Genomic DNA, 15576 nt, shown 5'->3' on the forward strand with positions numbered 1-15576 from the left:
ATGTTACGTTGTTGAAGTTCAGTGTCTTATACAAACAAATTTCCATTTAGGAAAATAAAAAAGCAAATGACTATCTGCTTTTGGCCCTCTCAAGGGAAGAGCAAACACTAAGAAATTCACTGGTAAATTGGGGTGGGGGGAGGTGGCGCTCTTCAGACATTCAATGTACCAAATTCTCCTTGGTGCTATCTAGTTTATTAAAATGACACCCTGACCTCAAGTACAACCAAAGCAAAGAGAGAAAGCACGTTCACAGAAAAAGACTAAGAAGTAGTCAAACAAGCTACTTTGAGGGATACAGGACATAACAGGTATCTTCTCCCAAGCTTCCTTCCACAGGTAAGAATACCACAGGACACAAGAAAGGGGCCTTTTGGTAAGAAGAACAAAGGGATGATAAGAAAACTAAAACCTTTCTCTCCCAGTCTTGTTTCTCTTCAGATGATTAACACCATTTGAGGTGAATTTTGAGGGTGGGTCCAGCTTGGGGAATCCTATTTTCTTATTCCTTTGCACTTTGAATGCACTTGCCATGGTGGATGCAATAGTTATCATAATGGTCTTTGAGGGGATGAGTTGGTTTAGGCCCAGGCTGACTCTCTTCTTTCCCTACAGAATCCCAGATGGGCAAGAATGGGCTGATTAAAGTTATATGCAGGGATGATATTTAGAATACTTGAGTACCAACTAATCAGAACAGATACTCAACCATAAACAACTGGTATCTGGGTACTACTTGCTGAGTATCAGCCTTGACAAGAAGAAAAACAAGACTGGTTTAATGGGGAAGAAACAGTTTTGATTCATTTTAAAATTACCCATAAAATTTTTTCTCTAATTTGCCTTGAGCCTCCCCCAAAGCAAAAACACTACCTGGAAAGACATGTTAATTAAGCTTAATGGGTAAATCCAGTCTTTATGAAAGAAAGAATGTCAAATGCATGTACTATACAGGAAATCCTTACATCAAAAAGAACATTCTTTCCCAAAAAGAACATTCCTCAAAAAAACATCCTTGCTGCTGCTATGGTCACATAATAGCAAAAGAAGCTGTCTTTTCCAATAACTTCCTCTGATTCCCTTCATTGTTCCCTTAGAGAACTTCTTTGGTCTCCAACAAATGTGCCTCTCTTGTTTTCCACTGTCTCCCACTCTTCATGACCCCAGTCACCTCAATAAATTTCTGTACATTTCATTGTGAGCTCCCCAACCCGATCAGTAACAATAAATATACAGGTGAAACCAATGATAGACCTGTATCAAGAAAAAAAAATTTAAAAATGAGTTTAAAGAAAGTATACCGAGTCTAAAGCACAGAGAAGTTTCATTCTCTGATTAGATATGCTTTTATGTAAAAAGAAAATGATTTCTTGCTCACCTTCATCCTGTTATGTTTACTCTGTATAACTGTAAACTTAAATTTCAATTTTTTCCAGTTCAATTACAAATTGTTCTGTTTCAGTAACCTGACATTAAATTGGGTTTTACGGGCTAGCCTATAATCCTCCATAATAGTAATACTGTGGGGAAAATGCTAGATGGTACAATTTCCAAACAGCAAACAAATGATAAAAAATTTGACTACAACTTGTTTTTAAATCAGGGGATGGCCACATGGAATTTAGCATGCTGTAGTTATGCAATGTCATAAGGACAAAAGCTAATGTAATTTTTGTAGGTATGTAATGAAACAAGGTAATTTTTTATTATGTCCATGATAAATGATAATATTTTTAGTTTTACAGAAAATTTTACCAACTCTGCATTATATCTTTCACTGTCATCCTTCTGTTTTCTTTTCAGAGATAACTACCAAGAAAATAGCATAGCAAGAACAAAATTAGGGTCTATAGGTCTTATAGGCCCTAATACTAGTTACAACCCTAAGAGAAAAGTATTGCTGCTAAAGAAGGCAAAGGTCAGAGTGCAGGGTTCTTGTTCTACTGAGCGTGATGCTCCCTTACAGAGAATGGATGTCTAACCCACCAAAGGCAAATGTGGCTTTATCACTGTATTTGGGGTTTGGGGGTATTTTTAGCAATACAGAATTGTTCATTTATTTTTTTAACTTTATTGGAGTATAGCTGATTTACAATGTTATGTTACTTTCTGCTGTACAGCAAAGTGAATCAGTTATACATATACATATATCCACTGTTTTAGATTCTATTCCCATATCAGTTATTACAAAGTATTGAGTAGAGTTCCCTGTGCTAGACAGTAGGTTCTTATTACTTATTTATTTTATGTGTAGTAGTGTGTATATGCCAATTATTACCGTATTTAACATTATCATTCAAAATTAACATATAAAGGTTTTGTGGATGATATGCTGATTCATCTTCTGTATACCACTGTTCCTCTTCATCCACACAAGTGGATAGAAAAGAATTGTGTTCTAAGCTAATTTTTCTTTTCAGAAATTCAAACTCAGGAAGTGTTTTGGTTATATGAACTATAATCATACTATATCATTAAGAACACAAATCTATTTCCTCAATACAGTTGGGTTAAGTACACAGTTACGAGACTGTAATATTTTTAAATTATTTATAATAACTGAGCCTGTGGGAAAATGGAAAACATATTTACCTTTGAAAAATATTTATATTATCCTGACACTTTCAGTTCTTATAAATAGGAAAGGCACCCAGGGCTACTGTTTTTCCTGATTTACTTGATTGCTGAGAAGGAAAGGAGTAATAGAGTAAAGCCTAAATATTTAACTAAGATATGGAATGCATGAAAGAAGGATAAAGGAAAAGTTAGATTTTATATAATTTGTAAACTAATAATCCACCAACTTTTCTCAAAAAATTACCATGGATTCTGAGAAGGAAGATTTCCAATGTAAAATCACATAGACATATCCTAAGCAAACAAGATGAAAGATAAGAAATAGTATGGTACTAAGAAAAGGCTCATAGGCAAGAATGTTTTAAAATGAGAGTAAACTATACTACAAGTAAGCTTTGTCAGGGACATATCTCTTCCCCTTTAGAAATGGGCTTTAGTATCTCTGCAGAGACACTCGAAATGAAGATTATAATCTTTAAGACAATATTAAGTGTTTATAAAAATAAAGACATTTTCAAAAGGGTAAAGACATACAGCTATAATAAATGCTTCAAGGAAGTTAAGGAACCAACATTCTAATTACAGGAAATTTGTCAAGTATTGCAAATTTGCTATGATATCATCTTGAAATAAATGTGCTTTTAAATAGACTCATCCAGAACAAACTTATTTTCTAATATTGTTATTTTGAGAAATGCATATTTTTGTAACTTCATAAATCATGCTTTACCCAGTTTGGTTCTTTTCATTCAAACTAAGGAACTGATCACAACCAGTATCTCAAGTGACAAGTACTGAACTTGAATAATAGACAACGGGTATTAGGTCAACAGTGTCTGTAGTTACTGATTAGTTTCAAGGAAATCATGGCACTGTACCTAGTTTGCCTCAGGACAACCACATGTTGCTAAGATCAGTGTAAATAAATGTTAAGAGTTTATAAATGTAAGTATTAAGTGCTATTAGTTTAAGTATCTCAACTAAAATGAGGCACTGTCCAAAGGAAGTGGGTGACTATAAGTAGTTCAGTGACTGGTGGTTGTATGTGTCCTCTGTTATCTATTAAAATATGCTGTAAATGACTTAGTAGGTGATGTGTTGCCATGGAATCAAGAAGATTTACACATAGGTGCTAGTTCTTCTCAAGATCTAGGTCCCATATTTAAAGGAAGAAAAAAAATGACTTGAGTATATCTTAAAAGACTTCTAGAACCTCAGATGACTTTTCCACAGAACTCCATTTAAAAACCCTGCTTGTATAAAATCATTAAGTGGAATAAAACTGGATTAAAATATATAACATTATCAAACATGTTAAGGATTTTATTGCTATCAAACCCTATTACTGTCTAATGTCACTGGATGACACAGAAGGCTTTTTTTTAAATGGTTCTATTTTGTGAAAATGCACCTGCACTGTTTTCTCCTGAACCTGCTTCCAAACCATACACTAGATGACACCTCTCTCTAAAGGCCAGGTAGTTTCAGGCCACAATACTATCCATCACAGGAAAAGATTTGATTTGAAAATGTCTTACCCCAGATATGAGAAATACTTTGCAAAAGTCCAAAACCGGCAGAATCTGTAGAAAACTGGCAGCTTCCAGTGTGTCTTGAAGGTTGTCCATATTAAGAGAAAGCTTTGCAGTGTAAATGAAGTCAATAATTTTCCTTAAACCGACTTTGCTCACGCCATGAAGCTTAATGCACATTAAATCTTGTTCTTTCATCCCACCTTAAATAAAAAGACACTCAATTAAATGAAGGTGGATAATTTAATTAAGGTCAAATTCACTTCTGTTGCTAATTAGATGCAATAAAATCAGGGAAAATTTTATTCTGTGTAAGCATTTGTATCCGAGTCAAGCTTCTGCATATTTTACAGTTAAAAGAGAGTACTTAAAAAGGAATATCTCTATACTAATGGAGGTGGTATACGATGCAAGTGCCTCCAAAATGTTCTCCTGGCACTTCAGATCTTTTGATGGATTAGAGGTTGTACTAGTGACATTGTATTAGTCTCTGATGGCCCATTCAGATATGTGTCTGGAAAAGCAAAGCTATGAAATAAAGGTAGACAGAGGTATAAAAAAGGTATATCCATTTTCCAAGTTAAAAAAGCACCACCCACAAACACACATACTGGGTGTCTATTCCTTTAAAACTCTTCTTGTAAAGACAATGGAACAAAAGCACTGAATCTTCCTTTAGCAATGAAAAGATTTAAACACTTATTTTTCTTATTGTTTTAATATGGAGGTAGAGTTTAGAAGGCAAGCTACCTGTGAACATAGCCTTGAAGTAATCACTAGCAGAGGCCATCATGACTCTGTGCACAGGAAAGGCATCATCTGTGTCCCCCGGCATCAGGGTCACGTCACAGAGCAATCCTTCAAGTCGGAGCTGGTCAAATCCCTACAAGAAGAACATGAGATGAGCCACTCGTCAAGGTAAAATGGGAACACCAGTTTCTGTGCGCTAAAATTCTCTTCACATATTAATGTCTGCAGAACATAAAGCCAGTAGAATAATGACTCAGAAGAAAAAAAACTGAACAGCTTACTTGATATGTGACAATAAAGAACAAATAAGGAAAAGAGCATATATGTTCACTTATTTTTACAATCATTGGCTTTTATTATTCTGAAAAAAACTACCATGTACACTTTCATTTTCCCATGTGCAGAATTAGGGTGTTACACTACCATTCCTTTCCATAATAATATATTCTATAATATATAGTTCTTTTATTCTTGGTTTTCACTTGCTTATTTTTGTTGTTTGAAAAAGAAAGGTTCAGAGCATCTGTGCTAACTGCAAGATAGGAGTTGCTTTCTGCCAACTAGATTATTCCACCTCTTACAAAACAAGGAACTGTGTTAGACATCCTATATTCAGTATTTGATATACTTGCTCCTGCTTGATCAATTATCTTTCAAGTTTTAAATTTAATTATCTCTGGAAAAAAGTGCCCAGGGAGTTCCAACGTGAGACACAATTGTCCCCAAATGCTTAAAGTTTAGTGGAGAATTAATAGGCTGACACCCACAGTTCAGAGGAGGGACAGGGCTCTGCTGATAAGAATGCCTGTTGATTAGCTCCACCATCCATTCCCTTGAAGAGCCCAACCAATGATAAGCAGGCAACTGTTTCCTTGGTCTACTCTGGGAAAAATGAAACACTGTAAGATTATAATAGGCTGCTGAAATGCATAAAAAGAAGATAATATACAATTTAACAATGAAGCTCAAAATGAAAATTTTTCAAGATGGAGTCTGTAGTTTCAACAATGGAAATGTACTCTTATAAAAAATCATGAAGATACTCATACAAATTACTTTCAAACAATATAACAAAAACTAACAGAAGAATTATTCTATCCCCTTCATATTTTAATGACCCCCACATAAAACTTTTATTTAAAGTTGTGATTCACGGATTTAAGAAGCAGAAGGCATGACATACTGAAGAATGCAGTTTCAGAAATATCGATCCTGCACATATGTATAATATAAATCTTAGTCTAAACATCTTCTCATCATAATTTTTAAATGGCTTTCTAAAGAAAATGCTTGAATCTACAGAACTAGAACTTCAAAGAGATAATATGATCCAGCCACTTTCTCTCTGGAGAGAGATATAAATATTTTAATTCTAAAAATATTTATACATTATACATATACTTTGGAACAGGATTATGTATCATATTTTTCGCTCAACAGTGATTGACATATGTTTTTGCTCACAAATATCAACTCCTTCACAAATACCCCTTTTCCATTGTAAATGCAAACATTCTTCCCCAATGCCCACTCAATATTTTCCATTGCTAAATCATCTCCCATCCCTGTTATTTAGAAAAGTGGAGGTTAAAAACACATGTCCATTTTAGAGAAATATTTACATGCAGAAGGTAAAAAGTGGCTCTTTGAAAATTCACATATAGTGTGTAAATTGCAATTAAGTTTAAGTGGATCGCCTTTTAAACATAGATGAGCATATGAGCACTGGAAAGTCCTGAACGCAACCACTGGGGTTGCAACTGAAGAGGAGGGAACCATCAGGTAGAAGACTAGGATATCCGAATTCCCCAGTGCAAACCATGGGCACTTCACAAATGTTCAGTGAATGCTTCAACAAACAAGCCAGACTTTACCCAGATGCCATCATTGGTATTTAAAAAAAAAATCAACATGTAGAACCTGAATTTTGTAACAAGCTAACTAGAAACCAAGAACTTTATTTGTGAACCTAATCTCAATAATAAAATGAATTGTACCTATAGTACTCACTGGTGGTAAACTATAAAGGTTAAGATGAGAGAACAGGAACTGAATTAGGGTTTAGGATGAAAAGTTTGGCTTCCAAGCGCTTGACTTTTTTCTCCTTCAGATAAATTTCAGATTTCAAAAATTTAAATATATGCTTGTGATAAAAATACAGAGGGACATCAACTGAAAACAAAAAGTCCACCTCTTCTACTTACTAAGAGTAACTATTGATAACAGTTTAGTATATGTACTTCCAGATCTCTTTCTACACATATACATAATCTACCTTTTGCTTGTAGACATACAAGATTTTTAAGAGTAGGATACTATATGTACTGTTATGCATTTTAACAATTGACCTGAGCACATAACATGGGAAGCTGTGTCTCAAAACACACAAATCTATTCTTTATAGTGGATGCACAGAATTTCATGGGGTGTGGTTCAGTTCAGTTCAGTTGCTCAGTTGTGTCTGACTCTTTGAGACCCCATGAATTGCAGCACGTCAGGGCTCCCTGTCCATCACCAACTCCCGGAGTTCACTCAAATTCACGTCCATTGAGTCAGTGATGCCATCCAGCCATCTCATCCTCTGTCGTCCCCTTCTACTCTTGCCCCCAATCCCTCCCAGCATCAGGGTCTTTTCCAATGAGTCAATTCTTTGCATGAGGTGGCCAAAGTACTGGAGTTTCAGCTTTAGCATCATTGCATCCAAAGAACACCCAAGACTGATCTCCTTTAGAATGGAGTAGTTGGATTTCCTTGCAGTCCAAGGGACTCTCAGAGTCTTCTCCAACACCACAGTTCAAAAGCATCAGTTCTTTGGTGCTCAGCTTTCTTCACAGTCCAACTCTCACATCCATACATGACTACTGGAAAAACCATAGCCTTGACCAGACGGACCTTTGTTGGCAAAGTAATATCTCTGCTTTTGAACATGCTATCTAGGTTGGTCATAACTTTCCTTCCAAGGAGTAAATGTATTTTAATTTCATGGCTGCAATCATCATCTGCAGGGATTTTGGAGCCCCCCAAAATAAAGTCTGACACTGTTTCCACTGTTTCCCCATCTATTTACCATGAAGTGATGGGACCAGATGCCACAATCTTTGTTTTATGAATGTTGAGCTTTAAGCCAACTTTTTACTCTCCTCTTTCACTTTCATCAAGAGGCTTTTTAGTTCCTCTTCACTTTCTGCCAAAAGAGTGGTGTCATTTGCATATCTGAGGTTATTGATATTTCTCCCAGCAATCTTGATTCCAGTTTGTGCTTCCTCCAGCGAAGCGTTTCTCATGATGTACTCTGCATAGAAGTTAAATAAGCAGGGTGACAATATACAGCCTTGACGGACTCCTTTTCCTATTTGGAACCAGTCTGTTGCTCCATGTCCAGTTCTAACTGTTGCTTCCTGACCTGCATACAGATTTCTCAAGAGGCAGGTCAGGTGGTCTGGGATTCCCATCTCTTTCAGAATTTTCCACAGTGTATTGTGATCCACACAGTCAAAGGCTTTGGCATAGTCAATAAAGCAGAAATAGATGTTTTTCTGGAACTCTCTTGCTCTTTTGATGATCCAGCAGATGGCAATTTGATCTCTGTTCCTCTACTTTTTCTAAAATGAGCTTGAACATCTGGAAGTTCACGGTTCACATATTGCTGAAGCCTGGCTTGGAGAATTTTGAGCATTACTAGTATGTGAGATGAGTGCAACTGTGCGGTAGTTCGAGCATTCTTTGGCATTGCCTTTCTTTGGGATTGGAATGAAAACTGACCTTTTCCAGTCCTGTGGCCACTGCTGAGTTTTCCAGATTTGCTGGCATATTGAGTGCAGCACTTTCACAGCATCACCTTTCAGGATTTGAAATAGCTCAACTGGAATTCCATCACCTCCACTAGCTTTGTTCGTAGTGATGCTTTCTGAGGCCCACTTGACTTCACATTCCAGGATGTCTGGCTCTAGGTGAGTGATCACACCATTGTGATTATCTGGGTCATGAAGATCTTTTTTGTACAGTTCTTGTGTGTATTCTTGCCACCTCTTCTTAATATCTTCTGCTTCTGTTAGGTCCATACCATTTCTGTCCTTTATCAAGCCTATCTTTGCATGAAATGTTCCCTTGGTATCTCCAATTTTTTTGAAGAGATCTCTAGTCTTTCCCATTGTATTGTTTTCCTCTATTTCTTTTCATTGATCGCTGAGGAAAGCTTTCTCTCCTTGCTATTCTTTGGAACTCTGCATTTAGATGCTTATATCTTTCCTTTTCTCCTTTGCTTTGTGCTTCTCTTCTTTTCACAGCTATTTGTAAGGCTTCCTCAGACAGCCATTTTGTTTTTTTGCATTTCTTTTCCATGGGGATGGTCTTGATCCCTGTCTCCTGTACAATCTCATGAACCTCTGTCCATAGTTCTTCAGGCATAGACAGAATGTCTATCAGATCTAGTCCCTTAAATCTATTTCTCACTTCCACTGTATAATTGTAAGGGATTTGATTTAGGTCATACCTGAATGGTCTAGTGGCTTTCCCTACTTTCTTCAATTTCAGTCTGAATTTGGCAATAAGGAGTTCATGATCTGAGCCACAGTCAGCTCCTGGTCTTGTTTTCGCTGACTGTATAGAGCTTCTCCATCTTTGGCTGCAAAGAATATAATCAATCTGATTTCGGTGTTGACCATCTGGTGATGTCCATGTGTAGTCTTCTCTTGTGTTGTTGGAAGAGGGTGTTTGCTATGACCAGTGCATTCTCTTGGCAAAACTCTATTAGCCTTTGCCCTGCTTCATTCTGTTTTCCAAGGCCCAATTTGCCTGTACCCCAGGTGTTTCTTGGGGTGTTGGGTGTGAGGCCAACCACAATTACTCATCCATTCCTCACTTGAGAGACTCAAATATCTCTCAACTTTTGCTATTACAAGCAATACTGCAATAAACTGCCTTGTACCTATACTTACTTATTAGTAGATCTGTGGGAGATATTTTTAGAAATGGAATTGCTTGTTTGAAGAATATATACCTTGAAAGTTTTAACAACTACTTGTAAGTTAAAGCATATGGTTTTATCTTGGAAGATTTACCATACCTTGGGCAATGTCAAAAAAGAGAGATGTCAAGATGTCCATTAGATGAGACTATGTACAGTATGTCACCTTTACTTTTATTCAGGAAATAACTTTTGAATTTTCTTCTCTAAGATGTATGTAGATAATATCTTTGAAAGGCAATCATGGCTTATTCAGTCAAAAGCAATGATTGTATCCAATCAGTTATTTTCTTCCCCATCTCAAATCCAAAAACCTTCTTGGCTCATTTGCTGGCCCTCCTGCCTTTAAAATATTCCCACAAATATTTTATACTGGGAATTGAGTAATGTCAGTAGGTTTTTTTCCTACTACTGTAAAAAATATATTTATTTATTTGACTGTGCCAAGTCTTCATTGCAGCATACAGGATCTTCTGTCTTTGTTGGGGCATGGGAACTCTTTGTTGTGCCATATAGGATCTTAGTTCCCCAATCTAGGATCAAACCCAGGTCCCCTGCACTGGGAGCTCGGAGTCTTTGCCACTGGATCACCAGGAAAGTCCCTTTCCTGCTATTTATTATTCTTTTTTTTCCCTTTGAAAAAAGGCATGGCTAATGTTTCCTTTACTATTACCTGCGTCATTTCTCATTTGGTCCATATTCCATCAAAACTGCTTACTGAGATATGCACTCAATCCTCAAAATCTGGACAGTTCATTTAAGACCCTAGGTGCTTTTACCCTCTTCACAAATGTGATCATTTTGCTTCCTTTTGCACTCTTAAAAAAGATCCTCTAACTATTCTTAGTATAATCTGGCAGCACCAAAGAAAGGAAGCTGAGGCTCCTAGACCACTTTTATCACATTCTGAGTATTTTCTATTCTAAGTTTAACTTATCTACCTTTGGCAAATTGCTTTTGAGAGGTTTTTGCATTTGTTTTCACTGCATGTAGTTTCCCATTGTATATATCTCATAACCTTTATTTTCAGATGCACAAATAGTGCCCCTATCCAATTCCATATTTGCTAACTTTATTCCTGATTATTGCTATCTCATCCAAATAAGATCTGTCAATTCAGACTGTTTTCATACAGATTTAAATATCTTGTTTGCATGTTGTTATCTGTATTATCCCAGCTTCATCTAAAGGGAAAAAGACTAAAGTTCCTCTACAACACACTTTGTTGTATAGAAGTACACAGTCATTTCTCTAAACAACTTTTATACTCTAATCTTGTAAAGAATATACACTTAAAAGAAGGGGGGATCATTCTCTTTCATAATTCTCATCTGCCTTCCTTTACTTTCACTCATATAGATTTATAAAAATACCTTGCATACTTAAAATCTGTCCTTTTATTATAAAATCATTTTCTCCCACCAAATCTGTATTTATTCCTCTAGCCAGAATTCTATAAACATTTTTTTGCCTATTTCCACATGCTAGTAGTCCATGATACACAGATACAGGTCTGTTTTATAAAAAACTGCTCAAAATTTCCAATTAGTCTTTCAGAGTGTCTTTAAACTATTTCTACTGCTTTAAACTCAACTTCTTTCCAACTTAATCCTTTAGTTCTCTCTTTTCCTATTTTTTCTGGGCCTTGGGTTCTATTTATGAGGGCACTGTGGCCTGTTCTCTAGTCCCCTTTCCCTGTTCTATAAACATCCTCATATCTTCTTTTTAAAAATCTCTTCTTCACATTCTTTTGGGGAAAAATAAGCATTAAAAAAAAGTTCTTTAAAAAAAAAAGTTTTTTTCCTGGACTTGTGGACATGCTGTGGGTGGAGAGGAAAGGGTGGGATGAACTGAAATAGTTGCACTGACATATATGCACTACCATGTGTAAAACGGATAGCTAGTGGGAAGCTACTATATAGCACGGGGAGCTCAACTTCGGGCTCTGTGATGACTCAGAGGCGTGGGATGATCGGAGGGAGGCTCAAGGTAGGAGGATATCTGTATACATATAACTGATTCACTTTGTTGTACAGTAGAAACTAACACAACATTGTAAAGCAATTATAGTCCAAGTTAAAAAGAAATTTAAAAAATCAGAATATAAATATATAAATACAATGAATATATATATATATATTTTTTTCTTCTCTGTAGTAAATTTACCTAATGTATCAAAACTTTAAATACTATTAAACAGAGGGAGGTACATACCCTAAAGGACTGACATTTTTAAATGAGTTTGATAAATTTTTAAATGGTCACATTAAAACAGAGGAGGGTATGTGCTGATATTATACAGCTATACTATACAAACCTGATAAGTTACAAATAATGTATACAAAAAGTTGCTTGAGTGTCAACAGCTTTCAAGTTAAATATAATGCTACCATGGGAAAAAAGCTAGATTGATACTCTTAGGTATTAAAACAAATAATCTGATAACCAAATCTCTACACTAAATTCTGCATTGGAAATAACTTACTAGCATAGTCTATCTAGCTTTGATCAGTATAATTTGGAAAAGGAAGGGGAATAAAAAGGAAATGCATCCTGAGAAGAGCAATACAAATTATTAACATTAAATATGTTTTATGAACAAAGATTAAGGAACTAAAAGAAGAGAAGGTTGAAGAGTATGCTACTCTACTCTTTAAGTAAATGCAATATATTTGATCAAAGCAACACCACAGTCATGTTTCTGTGAGACGTTATTCATTTCATTCAGAGGACAGAAAGGAACAGATTAATTAAACTTTGTTCTCATTGTATAACACTGCTTGGAGTTTAAAAACTGCTAATGGCTTTCTATTACTGTATTATATCATTATATAAAACTTTAAAGATTAATCTGGCCCCAACTCAACTGTTTAGCCTTATTTTTCATTATTTCTCTAAGTACTCAGATAAACTGAGTAGCCATATATATATATGTATGTGTATATATATATGTATATGTATATATGTGTATGTGTGTATACACACACACACTATAAAACTGAATTTTCCCTGGTAAATTATACTTTACATTTAAGGAAGAAATAACACCAATTTTACAAAAAAAGATCCAGAAAATTAAGAAGGAACATGTCCTAATTCATTCTACAAGGCAAGCATTATCCTACCAAAACCAAAGATAATCAAAGAAAACCACAACCAAAATTTCTCATGACGACAGATGCAAAAATTCCTAAAATTCTGGCAAATCAAATTTAACAATATATAAAAAGGATAATACATTTTGACCAAGTGGGGTTTATTCCTATAAGGCATGGCTGCTTTAGCATGCAAAAGTCAATTAATTTAATTCATATTATTAGTAGAGTAAAAAAGAAAAATGATAAGATCATCTCAGTAGGTGCAAAAAAAAGCATTTGACAAAATCCAATATCGATTTATGATTTGAAAAAAAATAAAAAAACTCTCAGCAGACTAGGAACAGAAAGAAATTTCCTCAAACCTATACCTAACATAACACTTAATGGTGAAAGAATGACTGCATGCCTCCCTACTATTAGGACAAAGCAAGAACATACACTCTAACCACTCTATTCAATATTTTTCTGGAGTTTCTACCCAGTACAATAAGGCAAGTAAAAGAAATAAGAGGCATTAGACTGGAAAGGAAGAAAAAAACTATATTTACAGGCAAAATGGTTATCTATGTAGAAAATCCTACAGAATCCACAAAAAAAGCTTCTAGAACTATTAAGTCAGTTTTTCAAGGTCTCAAAATAGAAGATGAATAATCAGTAACAAACAGTATTTTTATATCCTAGCAGCAAACAATCAGAAATTGAAATTATGTACTTGAGCATATTTAACTCTCAGTTGGTATGTGCTAGTCCTCTCTATCACTTAAAACATGGTAAATAACAAACAACAAAGAAACTCATTTGAAAACTCAAGGTAATAATACACTAAAGTGGTCTGAAAAGAAAGGTGGTGGACTCTCATCCAACTTATGTACTATAGATATACACTTAATTGGAAGTATCAAGATAACCCATTGTACCCTAACCTGAGTACCTGAAAAACTATCCCTAAGAAAAACTATATACTCATTTTTCTATATTCTAGTTGACATTCAGGAAACTTAAAGAAATAAAAAGCATCATTTTAATAAAAATTTCAACAATCTGAATTATTTAAGTGCTTTTATAAAATATAACTTATTCTAAAATCACTATGTCTATCTTATGTTAATAATATATTTTAAAGATTATCTTATGATTATAAAACTTTTAAATAAGGTACAGTTCATTAACATGACATGACCAGCAACCCAAACTTTTACTTTAGGGTAAGTATTTCATCAAGATTGCCAGGAGAAACATCAATAAGCTCGGATATGCAGATGACACCACCCTTATGGCAGAAAGGGAAGAGGAACTAAAAAGCCTCTTGATGAAAGTGAAAGAGGAGAGTGAAAAAGTTGGCTTAAAGCTCAACATTCAGAAAATGAAGATCACGGCATCTGGTCCCATTGCTTCATGGGAAATAGATAAGGAAACAGTGGAAACAGTGTCAGACTTTATTTTCTTGGGCTCCAAAATCACTGCAGATGGTGACTGCAGCCATGAAATTAAAAGACGCTTACTCCTTGGTAGGAAAGTTATGACCAACCTAGATAGCATATTGAAAAGCAGAGACATTACTTTGCCAACAAAGGTCCATCTAGTCAAGGCTATGGATTTTCCAGTAGTCATGTATGGATGTGAGAGTTGGACTGTGAAGAAAGCTGAGCACTGAAGAAATGCTTTTGAACTGTGGTGTTGGAGAAGACTCTTGAGAGTCCCTTGGACTGCAAGGAGATCCAACTAGTCCATTCTAAAGGAGATCAGTCCTGGGTGTTCTTTGGACGCAATGATGCTAAAGCTGAAACTCCAGTACTTTGGCCACCTCATGCGAAGAGTTGACTCATTGGAAAAAACCCTGATGCTGGGAGGGATTAGGGGCAGGAGGAGAAGTGGACGACAGAGGATGAGATGGCTGGATGGCATCACTGACTCGATGGACGTGAGTCTGAGTGAACTCCGGGAGTTGGTGATGGACAGGGAGTCCTGGCGTGCTGCAATTCATGGGGTGGCAAAGAGTCAGACACGACTGAGTAACTGAACTGAACTGAACTGAAGTATTTCATGAAGTTAGCCCACTGGAAAACAGCACAAGTTAATTTAAGTTCTTTAGAAAACCCATTTCTTCAGCATTTTATTACATAGATAATAACTTGAGATGATACAATCAAATCTTTCAGTGACTTTGCAACTAAAGTTGTATGAGAAAATAACTAGATAAAATGGAGGAGAGCAATCTGATAGGCACCAATCTTATTATGAAAAAATATTAATTAGCAGCCTAGACATCTGGAGGACAGAGGCATTTTCAAGCTTGATAGGCTTGAGTAAGCATAGTCAAGAATCAAGAAATGATTTGTTTCCACCTAGATAACTATTCTACAATTACTATACACTGCCACTCCACTAGCTGAAACATGGTACTTTAGTTATGGCCTCCTTGTCCTAACAGGGGTATTTCCAAAATGATACTGACTTTTTCTCTCTGGTCCCACCCCTGATCCCTAGTTTGACAGAGAGGAAGAAGGGCAGGTAGGCATGAAGATACTCTGTGTAATTCTGTGATTTCTACTAAGAGCAAAATCTTTACAGTATCCTTCATGCCAAATTATCTTTTAACCTTTAATACATGTTTTATACTTATATTGCACGAAAATAATATTTAAAGACATTA

General features: G+C 35.6%; 1 protein-coding gene across 5 annotated transcripts in view; it reads right to left on the minus strand.

Moving 5' to 3' along the window:
- Positions 1–15576, minus strand: part of KLHL13 (kelch like family member 13) — a 201033-nt gene that overhangs the window by 17778 nt on the left and 167679 nt on the right. For all 5 annotated transcript variants that reach the window (XM_040265128.1, XM_040265132.1, XM_040265131.1 and 2 more), the window contains 2 exons: positions 4860–4992; positions 4116–4312 (listed from right to left, as the gene is read on the minus strand). In XM_040265128.1, coding sequence (XP_040121062.1) covers positions 4116–4312; positions 4860–4992 — 330 coding nt within the window. The remainder of the gene's footprint in view (positions 1–4115; positions 4313–4859; positions 4993–15576) is intronic.

The sequence above is a fragment of the Oryx dammah genome, unplaced genomic scaffold (genome assembly GCF_014754425.2).
Source record: "Oryx dammah isolate SB20612 unplaced genomic scaffold, SCBI_Odam_1.1 HiC_scaffold_23, whole genome shotgun sequence".
Taxonomy (NCBI): Eukaryota; Metazoa; Chordata; class Mammalia; order Artiodactyla; family Bovidae; genus Oryx; species Oryx dammah.